General features: G+C 36.7%; 1 protein-coding gene across 1 annotated transcript; it reads left to right on the top strand.

Annotated features, from left to right (window-relative positions):
- The first annotated feature begins 69 nt into the window (after positions 1-69).
- On the top strand, positions 70-15,252 carry LOC100370307 (RING finger protein 32-like). Its single transcript, XM_006816042.3, has 8 exons — positions 70-272; positions 2,032-2,263; positions 3,394-3,536; positions 6,124-6,156; positions 7,082-7,206; positions 12,012-12,120; positions 12,493-12,660; positions 13,578-15,252. The coding sequence occupies exons 1-8, from the start codon at positions 225-227 to the stop codon at positions 13,803-13,805; spliced, it is 1,086 nt and encodes a 361-aa protein (XP_006816105.1). The 5' UTR covers positions 70-224; the 3' UTR covers positions 13,806-15,252.
- The last annotated feature ends 1,440 nt before the right edge of the window (positions 15,253-16,692 follow it).

Below are 16,692 nucleotides of genomic sequence, written 5' to 3'. Positions count from 1 at the left end.
GACCACGATTTTAGCTATTATTTATAGCGTTGATTATAAATAATATTTTTATCCATTGAGTTAGGCGGTCTTCCAACATGGTGGCAATAGTCAAAATCAAAACATTGTGGATGTCAAGTTAAAACTATAATGCGTTTTTGAGATTCAGCGTGCATCATTGCAGATATGAATTATGTAATTGATATAAACTAGATATACACGAAGGTGTATATTTAAACTTTAATATGAATTCCAGGTATAACTCAAAGAAACTGACAACGTCTCCTTGTCAGGTGAGTATTAAAGTAGGTTAGATTATAATAGTTTTATTAACCTCGCGCTGCTATGGTGATGAGAAAAGTAACACAGTGCATTTAAAATCAAACTCGAAGTAAATATTGCTGGGGTTGACTCAGAGCATTGTCTTAATTCTTAAGTTTTAATGTGAGAATGTCTGTCACGGATTTGTTGCATGAATGTTAGATAATTCGGTGGAACCTAGACCGTAACCCCCCAGTGTAATTGAATATGCCCCTCTAATTATAAATGACACTCCGGGGTATATAGAATTGAAAGGTAGGAGGGGGTACTCGAGGGGCAGGATGGGATTAGAGATATGGGCGAGGGGTCCTAAAAACATTTATATCCAAGGGTGCATTACTTTAGTGTTGATTCAGTTGCACATACCAAACCGCAAGGTTTTCACTCAATTCATTGTTGTACTTGTCACTGAAACAAGATAAAATTTATCATTTTAAGTTAGAGATGCAGTTTACCTGACAGGTATTTTAATTAGTTAATTAGGAAACCAAGATGACCTCCCTTGTCCACAAAACTATATATTTTCGAAAAGCTTATTGTATAAATTTTAAAATTTTGTTAGTATATTTTTTTTTATAGACACTGTAGTTTGAAATATGCTCAAAAATGTGCTTTTTGGTCAAAAGTGATTTAAAGAAAATTAGCTTCTAAACCTTGCTTCTGTTTCCTGTCAAAATTGGTTTATGGGTAGATCTGTTGATTATGAAGAAAGTGCCATCTTGAAAACTGTCTACCAACTGTCAAATTTTCAGGGCAGCAGCTTAAATTTTACTACTTCAAGTTTATGCATAAATTAACACCCAGGCTAGTTGTCTGTACGATTGTTGTAACACTGTTCAACCAAAAACAATGCCCCAAAGGCGTTTTAAAGATAAACACATTGTCAATCATTTGTGAAAATTTCAAAACAAAAGGTCAAAGCGTCTAGGAGCTATTTTTTTTAAAGTTCTGGGATGTGCACTAAAAAGAAGCTGAGATAATTGCTAATTTGCATAACAATTCACTCAGTAAGAAGTTTGCTAATGCTCATAATTAAAATGACTGTAACAGTTCCAAATTTAAATGTATTATCGTTTTGTTAAAAGTTGAATATAGTGCATAATATGGAGATCCCGTTATTTCTTTTTTTCACCATGTTTCTTTTTTATTATTTATGCACAGCCTTGCTAAATCTTGCTAAGCATTCAAAAGAGAGAATGTTTGCACCTGTTATCTATATTTTAAAATCGTTTTTTGAGTATGTTTCACTATTCACAATTCTACCAAATTTTTACATTCTATAGCCAAGACTGTTTGGATAATAAAAAGCAAAAAAAAAAAAAAAATTCACTCCCAAGTGCCCACAAACCTGCATCTCTACCTTATAACATTAATTGTAGTATACATGTACATGAATAACCAAAGATTTATATAAGATAAGCATATGCAACCTAAATCTAAGTTAGTTTTCAGAATATATTACCTATGACTATACCTAACTTGCATAGAAATAAATAATGTTAAGCTCATTTTAATAAAATAAACTTTTATCTGTTTACTGAAATTAGCACAGTTATTTTACAAGAGTTGAAGCCAACTAACCCTCTTGTATTTCATTATTGACAAACTCAGTTATGTGACATGTTAGTGATGTTGAATTTCCCATGATGCACTCTCAGGAGTGCAGGGCCGTGCTTTAATGTGTTCCCTGTCACTACCTTAAACACTTTCTACTCCTTTCTCAATTTTCAGAACAGTAGTACCATACTTGCTGCTGTGGCGTTACAAGACCACCTGTCTCGGAATTTATCCCTAGTAGATCCATTGAGGCAGACACATCTTAATAGACGTGCGCCAAAAGCAAAACCTAAGAAAGTCAACGCAGTTGTAGATAGCAGGCTAAGAAAACCAACTAAGAAGACTGACAAGACAGAAGAAGAGAAAGAGTTTGTATTAGATGCAAAACCACACCAGCTGTCACTAGGTAAGCAGTTAAAAGTACGGTACTTAACTCTTATACTGCCAGCCTCATATACTTTTGCATTGGCTTGACCAGATAAGGGTTAATGAAATATGTACATTATGAGCAGATCTTTCTGTGATGCCACTCACTACGTTACTGATAAGGCCGAATAAAATAAAACATATTTCTAGTAACTACCTTACGTACCCATATTTCAGGGGAAATCAGTAAGTTTAGTTTTGGACCCCTTCCAAAAAAAAAAAATTTGTTACCAAAAACACAGGATATATAATATTTTAAACATTTAATAAATAATGCTTCAAATACATGTGTTAAAAAAAGTTTATTTAGATGAAAACTAACTCTGATATCATTTTTATATTGCCCATATCATAAGATGAAGCTATACAGTTCAATTTTGGTGTGACTAGCATTTATAATTTTTAAGATATGGATTATAAATTGGCTAAAATAAAACAATTGTTAGACATAGAAATAAGTGCAGAAAATGAAGACATTAGCACTGTGGATCATGGAAACTAGCATAATTCTCATCAAGGTCTGTTGCTAATAGTGTAGTAATTGGATATACTGTTTTCATTAAGTAGTATAAATCATATTTTAAATGAACAATTATTTTTCCCCCCAAGATTCTTGCCCTTTTATTCAGCCAAAATAATGCTGAGATATAATGCTGTACTATTTGGGAAATTGTTTAAAATTTATGTTATGTTATTCAATAAGGGACTTTGAGATTAATATAGTACATGTATTATTAAAGGTACAAAATATACAAGTATTAATACATATTCCAGCATTTATTTAATTTTCAGAGTCAGATAATCGCCAGTGTGATAAAAACATAGCAGCCAGTCTAGCTGTATTGATGAGCAATTCTTTTTTGTTATTTAATATCTAGACTCTTGATAGGCAAGGTTGTAATACGCAAATGTGTAGTTAAATTATTTTTTTTTGTTTTAGCAATAACTAAAAAAAAAGTTCAGTTCATTAAGAATAGTAGGATTTAAAAAAAAATAAATGAAATAGGAAACCATTACTACCTACCAGTATTTGTATATCCCAGAAAACACTAATTTGAAAAATGTTAATTGTAAATTTGTGTTTCTCTCATTGTTTTACGGGATGTACAGCTCAGAAACTTGGTATAGTTGAATCACCAGAGCAGCCATTGTCAGATGATCAATGGAAGAAAGCCAAAGAGAAATCTAACCGTAGAGATGATTCTAAGCAGCCATGTGTTATCTGTAAAGAAGATTTTGGATTGGTACAACAGGTATGCTAACCAATTCATTTATAGCTCGTTGTCGAGCGGAGCTTATCATATGAGTGATTGTCTGGTGTTGTCGTTCGTGTCAACTTTTAACTATTTTGACTTCTTCTTGAAAACTACAATTCTTATTGCTTTGATACTTGGTATATATGTACCTTGTGCAGACCTTTCTTAGATTTGTTCATTTTGTGATGATATCTTCAATTCTCTAATTTTAATGAATATTTTTGTCATTTTTGGTAAAAAGTGATATTTTCGACCTCTTGTTGAAAACCTCAAGTGTGATTGCTTTGATATTATATGTATAGGAAGTATAGTTGGACCTCTCTCAGATTTTTTCATTTCATTGATGAATGAGGGTTTCCTTCATATCTCTCAACCATGGTGAATGAGAGCTCCCTTCATATCTCTCAACCATGATGATTGGCTGGTTCCCGCCTCAAGTGTCATGGCGTACCAAGCCACAAGAGGCCGGTAACTAGTAACGGTTCTGGCATTCTGATTGGTACATCACTTTCTCATTGCTTGTTCCATTTCCCTTAGTTACCTGACGTCAGCGCTTACGCTCGTAGCCGTTCAGGGGTTTCCTTTTGCTTTCGAAAGTTGGGCGAATAAAAAGAATTGTTTCTTTTGTTATAAATTTGCACAGAACATATCAAATCTGTAAATCTAAGCAGGCAGTATGTATGAGCATGGCTTTATTGTAGCATTACAGACACGTTTACGCAAAACGGAACTTGGAATGTTTTCAAATTACGTCACCCAGTCGCGTTCCTTCCGGCCGGAAAACCGGCCCAAATGGAACAATATGGCGATTACTAGTTACCTGCGTCCTACCTGCCATTCGCAAAGGACGCCGGGAACCAGCGAACCATGATGAGTGAGGGCTCCCTTCAAATCTCTCAACCATGATGAATGAGGGCTCCCTTCATATCTCTCAATCATGATGAATGAGGGCTCCCTTCATATCTTTCAACAATGATTAAAGGGAAAGTAAAGGCTAACAACATAATACTCCTTGATGAAAGAGCTCTGCAAATGTAAGGACATGCAATTTACAGTTTGTTTATATTCTCATTCTCTAGATATTCAATTTTTCATCAATTCATGTAAACCGCCATCTTGATTCTTCAGCAAAGGATTATGGGTAAAGTATGACGTCATAGTCTGTTGTAAGAAATTGAGAAAATGATTTCATCTATAATCTCAAAAGTTGAACTTCAAATTGGCTGAAAGTTTTGAACATGGTAGCATACATGTACTGTTGCCAAACATCCTTATAAAAAAGTTGTCATGGAAACAGAAATGTTTTTCTACCAAATGCTCAAATTTCCTTATATTGTATACAATTTACTGATGTGGGTAGGTTATATAGGTGATATATTACCTGTTGACCATAAAAGGTGGACAAAAAAGTGTCATTCTATATTTCACAATGATAATAACGATTTTTATTTTTTTAACATTTTTGGCAATATCTTCACTTTACGTGTATTTGTAACATTCTAATTTACATTACTATAATCAATAACAAGAGTAATATGCACAACTAATTCGCATCAGTAATTCCCATGTTATAGATGAAATCATTTTCTCATTTTCTGACAACAGACTCTATGATGTCATACTTTACCCATAATCCTTTGCTTGAGAATCAAGATGGCTGACTACACAATACTAATGAAATGTTGAATATCTAGAGAATGAAAAGTGATATAAAAAAACTGTAAATTGCATTCACCTACATTTGTGGAGCTTTTTCTTTGGGGGGGGGGGGGGGTCATTATGTTGTTTGGCTTGACTTCCCCTTTACTGTGAGAGTTCCTTCCTATCCCTTATCCCTGATAATATCCATGATCAAATTTCATCTAATTGAATAAAAATTGACATTTAACAAAGTTTGAGCTGAAATAAAGATTATATATTATTTATCATCCTTTTTTCATTCATTCATATGGGTTTATACCATCAGAATATTGAAAATTGAAAAAAAAAAATATGGAAAATTGTCAAAACTGGCATTTTTACCTTGGCTTCTATGATGACATTATTCCTTCATAACTCAAAATCTTGCTTACTGACATGGGATGAAAAAGTCATATAATATTATTAACAGTAAAATTTAATGAGTTTCCATGGTAATAATAATTTTCCATTATATACAATGGGAGGATATCTCCCACAATGCATTGCATATATGTACAGCTGTCTTAAATGTTGCACATAATTATTGATCTCTAAAATGATGATAAGAGGGTTAAATTGCCCCAAGGATGTCTGCTATGAGGAAGTGTTTAAAGTGCTGTGGTTGCATTTGAATGTTTTTCTTTTTTTGAATAATTTACATGATTCACATTCAAACCCTTTCCTTTGATGACGCAGCAACAAAGCCCATGATCGAAATAGAACAGGGCATGCACAAATAGTTTTCACTGGCATTTTGGGGTTGTTATATCTCACTACATTATGACTAAAAGCATAAAAAGATGTATAATAACTAGGTCATCTCAAGCATACCGCAAAGTATGCACTCGGGCAGTACAGGATCACATCAGCCTTGTAATAACCTCCAATATAATTTATGTTTCAGGTACTCTTATCCTGCAGTCATGTCTTCCATAGGGTGAGTTGAGAATTTTACAAGAATATAAATATTATTATATTATTATTTTTTTTATTTATTTATTTGTTGCTACCCTTTTACATCAGGGACTCACTAATAAGTAATTAGGAGCTGCAATAAAATTACTGGAAAAAACACATGCTATATAAATGGAAAAAGAAATACAAAAAACAAACCTTTTAAATGTTAAAATGTTACTATGCATACAAATAAACAAGTGTTAATAAAATAAACATGATTAATTTACTGATATTTACTACATGGGGCTACCATCTTGAATACGACTTGAAAATAAATAAATCGACAAGTTGAGAATTACGTTTTTCAGATTCCTACAAATCAGGAAAAAATTAATAAACTTTCACAAACAAACAATTCGTTTGTGAACGTTGAACCAACTCCTAACAAAACTCGACTGAATTCATCATTTTTGTGTTGAAAATCTTTTGCATACTAATACAACTAATTTAGGATGACCATGAAAGGAAATACAGAAAGCACACTATTACATAGTCTAATGTAAAATTATCATTGCATACTTGTTTGCTGTGATAACTATTGTTCTGAGCAGTAAAGTTGTTTAAAAATTCATAGTTACAGTGTTAAAAGTCCCTCAAAAGAAGCTGATTAATCTACACTATTATTAGCAATAGCAGACAATTTGATTCAGCTGACTGTTCATTATACATGTACATATATTATTCCACCATAACAAAACCAGCTGGTTTCCTCAAAAATCCCACTCATAAACGTAAGACTTGCATATTTTGGTATTACCGGTATATAAAATCAAATAGTTTGAAATCTAATCATTCCACCCCTTGCAACAAGTTTTTTTTTTTTTTTTTTAAACAGGGAGGTTTTTGTGGGTGCAAATTATAATTATGGTGTGAAACCTTAATCTGATTTGTCTTTCTTCATATAGAACTGCTTGCAGGCTTTTGAGAGATTCACAGGGAAGAAGACATGTCCCATGTGTAGAAAAGAAACCTACCAGACAAGAGTGATATATGAGGGGGCAAGAGAACACAGACAAAAATCGGCTGTTTTGTAAGTTTGTAGGTCTACAGTCTTGTCATTGTTGCAATATTATATGGCAGATATTACAAGTCAATCTTTATCACGCTGTTGTAAACACCTATCAAGTTACTGAGCAACTGGGTGAAAGTCACTGAGTAGCTTGGTGAAAGTCACTGAGTAGCTTAGTGAAAGTCACTGAGTAGCTTGGTGAGAGTCACTGAGTAGCTTGGTGAGAGTCACTGAGTAGCTTGGTGAAAGTCACTGAGTAGCTTGGTGAAAGTCACTGAGTAGCTTGGTGAGAGTCACTGAGTAGCTTGGTGAAAGTCACTGAGTAGCTTGGTGAAAGTCACTGAGTAGCTTGGTGAGAGTCACTGAGTAGCTTGGTGAGAGTCACTGAGTAGCTTAGTGAAAGTCACTGAGTAGCTTGGTGAAAATCACTGAGTAGCTTGGTGAGAGTCACTGAGTAGCTTGGTGAGAGTCACTGAATAGCTTGGTGAAAGTCACTGAGTAGCTTGGTGAGAGTCACTGAGTAGCTTGGTGAGAGTCACTGAGTAGCTTGGTGAGATCACTGAGTAGCTTGGTGAGAGTCACTGAGTAGCTTGGTGAAAGTCACTGAGTAGCTTGGTGAAAGTCACTGAGTAGCTTGGTGAAAGTCACTGAGTAGCTTGGTGAGAGTCACTGAGTAGCTTGGTGAGAGTCACTGAGTAGCTTGGTGAGAGTCACTGAGTAGCTTGGTGAAAGTCACTGAGTAGCTTGGTGAGAGTCACCGAGTAGCTTGGTGAAAGTCACTGAGTAGCTTGGTGAAAGTCACTGAGTAGCTTGGTGAGAGTCACTGAGCAACTTGGTGAGAGTCACTGAGTAGCTTGGTGAGAGTCACTGAGTAGCTTGGTGAGAGTCACTGAGTAACTTGGTGAGAGTGACTGAGCAACTTGGTGAGAGTGACTGAGCAACTTGATGAGAGTCACTGAGACAATATGGTGAAAGTCACTGAGCAACTTGGTGAGAGTGACTGAGCAACTTGGTGAGAGTCACTGAGACAATATGGTGAAAGTCACTGAGCAACTTGGTGAGAGTCACTGAGCAACTTGGTGAGAGTGACTGAGCAACTTGGTGAGAGTCACTGAGACAATATGGTGAAAGTCACTGAGCAACTTGGTGAGAGTCACTGAGTAACTTGGTGAAAGTCACTGAGTAACTTGGTGAAAGTCACTGAGCAACTTGATGAGAGTCACTGAGACAATATGGTGAAAGTCACTGAGCAACTTGGTGAGAGTGACTGAGCAACTTGATGAGAGTCACTGAGACAATATGGTGAAAGTCACTGAGCAACTTGGTGAGAGTCACTGAGTAACTTGGTGAAAGTCACTGAGCAACTTGGTGAGAGTCACTGAGCAACTTGGTGAGAGTGACTGAGCAACTTGATGAGAGTCACTAAGACAATATGGTGAAAGTCACTGAGCAACTTGGTGAGAGTCACTGAGTAACTTGGTGAGAGTCACTGAGTAGCTTGGTGAAAGTCACTGAGTAGCTTGGTGAAAGTCACTGAGTAGCTTGGTGAGAGTCACTGAGTAGCTTGGTGAAAGTCACTGAGTAGCTTGGTGAGAGTCACTGAATAGCTTGGTGAAAGTCACTGAGTAGCTTGGTGAGAGTCACTGAGTAGCTTGGTGAGAGTCACTGAGTAGCTTGGTGAGAGTCACTGAGTAGCTTGGTGAGAGTCACTGAGTAGCTTGGTGAAAGTCACTGAGTAGCTTGGTGAAAGTTACTGAGTAGCTTGGTGAAAGTCACTGAGTAGCTTGGTGAGAGTCACTGAGTAGCTTGGTGAGAGTCACTGAGTAGCTTGGTGAAAGTCACTGAGTAGCTTGGTGAGAGTCACCGAGTAGCTTGGTGAAAGTCACCGAGTAGCTTGGTGAAAGTCACTGAGTAGCTTGGTGAAAGTCACTGAGTAGCTTGGTGAGAGTCACTGAGTAGCTTGGTGAGAGTCACCGAGTAGCTTGGTGAAAGTCACCGAGTAGCTTGGTGAAAGTCACTGAGTAGCTTGGTGAAAGTCACTGAGTAGCTTGGTGAGAGTCACCGAGTAGCTTGGTGAAAGTCACCGAGTAGCTTGGTGAAAGTCACTGAGTAGCTTGGTGAGAGTCACTGAGTAGCTTGGTGAAAGTCACTGAGTAGCTTGGTGAAAGTCACTGAGTAGCTTGGTGAGAGTCACTGAGTAGCTTGGTGAGAGTCACTGAGCAACTTGGTGAGAGTCACTGAGTAGCTTGGTGAGAGTCACTGAGTAGCTTGGTGAGAGTCACTGAGTAACTTGGTGAGAGTGACTGAGCAACTTGGTGAGAGTCACTAAGACAATATGGTGAAAGTCACTGAGCAACTTGGTGAGAGTCACTGAGTAACTTGGTGAGAGTCACTGAGTAGCTTGGTGAAAGTCACTGAGTAGCTTGGTGAAAGTCACTGAGTAGCTTGGTGAGAGTCACTGAGTAGCTTGGTGAAAGTCACTGAGTAGCTTGGTGAGAGTCACTGAATAGCTTGGTGAAAGTCACTGAGTAGCTTGGTGAGAGTCACTGAGTAGCTTGGTGAGAGTCACTGAGTAGCTTGGTGAGAGTCACTGAGTAGCTTGGTGAGAGTCACTGAGTAGCTTGGTGAAAGTCACTGAGTAGCTTGGTGAAAGTCACTGAGTAGCTTGGTGAAAGTCACTGAGTAGCTTGGTGAGAGTCACTGAGTAGCTTGGTGAGAGTCACTGAGTAGCTTGGTGAAAGTCACTGAGTAGCTTGGTGAGAGTCACCGAGTAGCTTGGTGAAAGTCACCGAGTAGCTTGGTGAAAGTCACTGAGTAGCTTGGTGAAAGTCACTGAGTAGCTTGGTGAGAGTCACTGAGTAGCTTGGTGAGAGTCACCGAGTAGCTTGGTGAAAGTCACCGAGTAGCTTGGTGAAAGTCACTGAGTAGCTTGGTGAAAGTCACTGAGTAGCTTGGTGAGAGTCACCGAGTAGCTTGGTGAAAGTCACCGAGTAGCTTGGTGAAAGTCACTGAGTAGCTTGGTGAGAGTCACTGAGTAGCTTGGTGAAAGTCACTGAGTAGCTTGGTGAAAGTCACTGAGTAGCTTGGTGAGAGTCACTGAGTAGCTTGGTGAGAGTCACTGAGCAACTTGGTGAGAGTCACTGAGTAGCTTGGTGAGAGTCACTGAGTAGCTTGGTGAGAGTCACTGAGTAACTTGGTGAGAGTGACTGAGCAACTTGGTGAGAGTGACTGAGCAACTTGATGAGAGTCACTGAGACAATATGGTGAAAGTCACTGAGCAACTTGGTGAGAGTGACTGAGCAACTTGGTGAGAGTCACTGAGACAATATGGTGAAAGTCACTGAGCAACTTGGTGAGAGTCACTGAGTAACTTGGTGAAAGTCACTGATCAACTTGATGAGAGTCACTGAGACAATATGGTGAAAGTCACTGAGCAACTTGGTGAGAGTGACTGAGCAACTTGATGAGAGTCACTGAGACAATATGGTGAAAGTCACTGAGCAACTTGGTGAGAGTCACTGAGTAACTTGGTGAAAGTCACTGAGCAACTTGGTGAGAGTCACTGAGCAACTTGGTGAGAGTGACTGAGCAACTTGATGAGAGTCACTAAGACAATATGGTGAAAGTCACTGAGCAACTTGGTGAGAGTCACTGAGTAACTTGGTGAGAGTCACTGAGTAGCTTGGTGAAAGTCACTGAGTAGCTTGGTGAAAGTCACTGAGTAGCTTGGTGAGAGTCACTGAGTAGCTTGGTGAAAGTCACTGAGTAGCTTGGTGAAAGTCACTGAGTAGCTTGGTGAGAGTCACAGAGTAGCTTGGTGAAAGTCACCGAGTAGCTTGGTGAAAGTCACTGAGTAGCTTGGTGAAAGTCACTGAGTAGCTTGGTGAGAGTCACTGAGTAGCTTGGTGAGAGTGACTGAGCAACTTGGTGAGAGTCACTGAGCAACTTAGTGAGAGTCACTGAGCAACTTGGTGAGAGTGACTGAGAAACTTGATGAGTCACTGAGACAACATGGTGAAAGTCACTGAGCAACTTGGTGAGAGTGACTGAGCAACTTGGTGAGAGTCACTGAGACAATATGGTGAAAGTCACTGAGCAACTTGGTGAGAGTGACTGAGCAACTTGATGAGAGTCACTGAGACAATATGGTGAAAGTCACTGAGCAACTTGGTGAGAGTCACTGAGTAACTTGGTGAAAGTCACTGAGCAACTTGGTGAGAGTCACTGAGCAACTTGGTGAGAGTGACTGAGCAACTTGATGAGAGTCACTGAGACAATATGATGAAAGTCACTGAGCAACTTGGTGAGAGTCACTGAGTAACTTGGTGAGAGTGACTGAGCAACTTGATGAGAGTCACTGAGACAATATGGTGAAAGTCACTGAGCAACTTGGTGAGAGTGACTGAGCAACTTGGTGAGAGTCACTGAGACAATATGATGAAAGTCACTGAGTAGCTTGGTGAAAGTCACTGAGTAGCTTGGTGAGAGTCACTGGGAAACTTGGTGAGAGTCACTGAGCAACTGGCTGAGAGTCACTGAGCAACTTGGTGATATTCACTGAGCAACTTAGTGAGAGTCACTGAGCAACTTGGTGAGAGTCACTGAGCAACTTGGTGAGAGTCACTGAGCAACTTGGTGAGAGTCACTGAGCAACTTGGTGAGAGTCACTGAGCAACTTGGTGAGAGTCACTGAGCAACTTGGTTGTTCTTTTCAATGCATATGCATGTGTAAGTTAACAATCCCCTTTTGTTTTTGTTTGACTGAATATACAACAATTGTATATCAATTTTGTATGTGATCTTTACTCTCACATCTACCCTGACAGGATACAAGCATATTGGAGGGGTTATGTTGTCAGAAGCTGGTACACAGAGCTGAGAAAGACTGTCCCTCCAAAAGATCCCAAACTCAGAAAGAAATTTTATGAAAAAAAAGTAAGTAAATTATATCTCTTTTTTTATTTTCATGAAGGTTGCATTCATCAGTGATCTGGCTTGCAAATCTAAGAAACACGTTCCCTTGATGTGCTAGTAACCCAACCATTGTTTTTTTTGGTTTTATCGGATCCACTTTATCTCTTATGTTAATAACCACAGTAGTGCCACATGTGTTTGATATGGGGTTCCATGAAATGTATACAAAGCATGTAAAATACTTTGTTTACAAGAAATTTGACTTTGTCGTATTAACTGGCATTTATACCAGAAATAGAGCTGTCATACTCACTTGTTTATCAGGTTCTCAACACCAATAGAGGTATATTATTATTTTATTTTATTGATGCTGTTGTTTCATATTCTGTTCAGTTACAAAGTATCACAGATAGAATACTGAATTCCTACGACACCAGAGTAGATGACTTCCTGTCTGAGATTGATAGATCTGTCGCTGCTAGTCGAGATGTTTTCAGACATTTTGAAGAATCATCTATGCGTGACATCACAGACGATGAGTGGCAGGTAATACAGCTGAAGGTAAGAACAATCCATTCCATGTACATTTCATATCACTGTAATTTTGGCAGATTTTAAGATGCAGGGATATTCTCTAGGTTTCAAATTCACTAGCTTGTGTAGAAAACATTACTGTATTTGCTCTATTAGAAATGCATACATTTGTATTTCGAAATGATCAAGAAATATTTGCTTATTCAACATGGTATTTACAAATGCACATGTACTTCTAATAAAGCAAATATAGTACTACCGGTAGTATACTCACTGAATTTAATTTTTTAACAGATTTGTTGTTGTAGAGATATTATTCACTAGGGTTTAAAATTACTGGTTTGTGGAGTAAGCAATACATTCTATAATTTTGCATATTCACTGAGTTTTAATTTAGTGTATCAGTAAAACTAAGCGAAAATAACCCCCCAAAAAACAGCTAATGATTAGGCTCTGTGCAGTACCACTGGGACCATTCACATAAATATAATGCTGCTTGAACATGTTTCCTACATGTACAAGTAATTACATTCCCATATATTTAATACTGAACATGAAATTGTATAATATTGTGATTGCATAATTCAATTAGCCATTTTGGCTGATTTATCAATCAAATTTTATTTTACATCCAATCATCCAATCATGGGTCGTTTGAAATTGTAAAATTTTTGGAACTAAGAGTGTTTATTAATTTTCATCCTAATTGTGGTGCCAGTCTAGAATGAAATCTTAAAAATGGTTTTGAAATAGGCCTAATATACCTTTATAGTGTAATGTTTTGTAACATAATAATAGGAATTTAACTTCATGTTAGTGGACAGAAATTACCAATTTATCACAGAAAGGAGTATGATAACTCAAGCTCAACCAAGAAATGTGAAGATTCAACTTTAATAATACATCTCTCTGATATAAAAAATTTTTTTCATATTTAATTTTAGGCTGTTCAAAGAGGGCATACTGAATGCCCAATATGTATAATGCCATTAGAATCTACAGGACTGTGTACTGTATCATCACAAACTACAAGCCATATACGCAAGACTATTCTACTATCATGCTCACATGTGTATCACTTAACATGTCTTAATGCATTTGAAGAACTTTCCCTCGGTGAGAAGAAAGTCTGTCCTGTTTGCCGATCAGGATACCAAAAATTACTCATTTAAATTATCATCTCATTGTAATCTGCTCTACAAACTTAGAGAGTACCTCAGCTATCACTGGGATTGCACCAATGCATCATGGGAAATGTAGTTTTGAATGTTGAATGGCTCACCCATCATTTACTACGTATGTGTGTATACTTTAGGGATGAGTTATTCTGCATTTTGTAGACTGTATTGTCTGCATCAAAAGGATGTATTGTCACGAACTATTATGAAAGTAACAACAGGGGAAAAACGAGTTAAAAAATGATCTGTGATTTAGACATTCTCTAAAGGTTACTGAGCATGCTACTATAACAACTTGAACATCATCTGAAAATTTATATATACATGTAGTAGGTGAATATGATAGTGTAAGTATATTCCATACCAATGTTTGTCCAAAAGTTTCAAACCATTCCTTGTTCTCCTGTTGCTACATTACTAATTTGATTTAGCAAAAATTACTCTTAAATCTTAACCAATTTGTAAACAAATGTAAAAATTATATTCTACAACTGTTTATAATTGTGTGCAACAGAAAAATAAAGTACTCCATACATTCTGATTATTGCTGAATGCTTCAAACAGATTCAGCATCATGCAGTGTGATTTAAATACTGAAATTTTGTCAAGCAACATTTTGAATCGCTGGACCTACTTTTCACCAAACTAAAGACATTTTTTTTTTCCATATTTTCTTCAAAAACATTGTTCAACAACTGTAGATAATGTAGCAAAAGAAATAATAGAAAAACACCAATGTAACAATTAATTGGTGGAAATATGTAATGCTTATTAAATCACATCTGTCATTTCAATTTTTTAAGATTATTTCTTCTACTATAGAAAGTGGTGCCTCCTTTGATGGCTTACAGCTCATCAACATAGTTCACGTATCATTTGATTAAAAGATAACTCTTTTGTTATTTGATATTACATCACTCAATCCGTCCTGTCTGTCTGCCGATATCTTTTTTATCTATCTGCACATAATAACTTTCTCCAAATATGGGATGGGAACTCAAAATACCTGGTTGCATGTAGTTAATGCAGGAAGTATCTGGACTCTGAGTACCTAGTCCAGTGGCATACCTGATACAGGGTAGTACCTAGTTTCCTGGAGTATGGTATCTGGTACCCTGAATTTACTGGTGTCATATGTCCAAGATGGATAACTCTTAGAGTGGAGGAAATTAGCAGTGTGCCATTTCTACAGGCCACAGTTTGGTACACCTTATTTGCTGTATTAGAATCACATGTACTTACATACATGTAAATGACAGTGGTGTATCTATAGTAAAAATTAGATGTGTTTTCAATGATTAAGCATACAGTAAATGCTGAATGCTCCCCTCCCACAATACACATGTACTTTGTGTAGTTTATGTTAAAAAAATGCTACACCTGTTTCAAAATGTATATAAATGAATGTAAATATATTGGAATAAAATAATGTACCGGGTAATGGAATTTGTCTTCAATTCTTTCTTTTCCCAAAAAGTAACTCTTTGAGCACGCCAAAATTTTCTTTTTTCATCAACTTTTACAAAATAAATCTGCATACTTGTTACCATGACAACCCCATGAAATTCTGTCAATTCTGTCCATGATTAACTAAGAAATTTAAAAAAAATAGATGCTTTATGCCATTATTTTATGGAGTCTCTCACTCGTAATCAATAATTTGTAATGCCTTTTAAAATTTACACATTTTTTTTACTAGTTTGGTGTTATACAAAGAATTTCATGTAGGCATTAATGCTGTTTTAATAGAAATTTATAAAACATTCACCCCAAAAGACCATGTTTCATTCAAATCCAGAAGCGCTTTCATTTGCTATAAAAAAAACCTCACAGGAGCCATATTGGTAACACATATTACCCATGAGTCTTTGCTGGCTTCCATAGTTTACTAGCATGAATTCGCCTTGGCCAGAAATCAGGTACACTATCCAACTATAGTGAAATCCCCAATAAAAACAAGCCATGCATGGCAAGGTCTTTGTTAGTTATTGAATTTAAGATATATAGTTTTGTTATTAGTAATATAGCTAAAATATAACCATGTCAGGAATATGATTATGATGATTGTTTAACGTTAAAAAGATTGAAATTTGTATATGATCGTCAAACGAGTACTTGTCCACATTGAGAGATATTGCTCTTGAACAGCATTAATTAAAACAAAATCAGCCATTTTGAATACATCTATATATCTATAACATGATGTATAATGAATATATAAAATTTGAACATAATCAGTCAAAGCATGTCAGAGATATAGCTCTAGAAGCCCATTCATTAAAACAAAATGGCCGCCATTTTGAATCCGATCTGAAAATTAAAATGACGTGCATCAGGAACCCGTAATGTCTAATGTATGTACCAAGTTTGAACAAAATCCATTCAGAAATGCTTGATATTTGATGATTGTTTGCACAAAAATGGACACTATTAGGCCATTTTGAATAGGATCGTCAAACCAATATATCTATGACATGATGTATGATGAATACTTAAAATTTGAACATAATCAGTCAAAGCAAGTCAGAGATATGGCACTTATACCACAATCATTAAACAAAATGGCTGCCAGTCGGCAATTTTGAATTTTATCTGAAAAACAACCTGATTTGAATCAAGGTCCCATAATGTCTAATGTATTTACCAATTTGAACAAAATCCAACTGTAAACAGCTGAGAAATTCTTGATTTTGAATATTTTCCAGTACAAAAATGGCTGCCATTCGGCCATCTTGAATCAGATAGTGAAACAAATTGATGTGCATATGTATAATATTATGTATGATGTATCAGACTGATGTATGTGTAAATGTAATTGGTCCAGGCATGTCAAGATACAGGTACGGACGCACACACACACACACACACACACACACACATG

The sequence above is a fragment of the Saccoglossus kowalevskii genome, chromosome 21 (genome assembly GCF_978046115.1).
Source record: "Saccoglossus kowalevskii chromosome 21, keSacKowa6.1, whole genome shotgun sequence".
NCBI lineage: Eukaryota > Metazoa > Hemichordata > Enteropneusta > Harrimaniidae > Saccoglossus > Saccoglossus kowalevskii.
The sequence above is the reverse complement of the archived record's forward strand: the minus strand, read 5'-3'. Positions and strand labels throughout refer to the sequence as shown.

Excerpts from the sequence above, each read along its gene's own strand:
- LOC100370307 (XM_006816042.3), top strand. The coding sequence starts at position 225 with ATGAATTCCAGGTATAACTCAAAGAAACTGACAACGTCTCCTTGTCAG. Across the intron at positions 3,537-6,123 it reads ATTTTGGATTGGTACAACAG|GTACTCTTATCCTGCAGTCA; the intron begins GTATGCTAACCA and ends TTTATGTTTCAG. Across the intron at positions 12,121-12,492 it reads AGAAATTTTATGAAAAAAAA|TTACAAAGTATCACAGATAG; the intron begins GTAAGTAAATTA and ends TATTCTGTTCAG.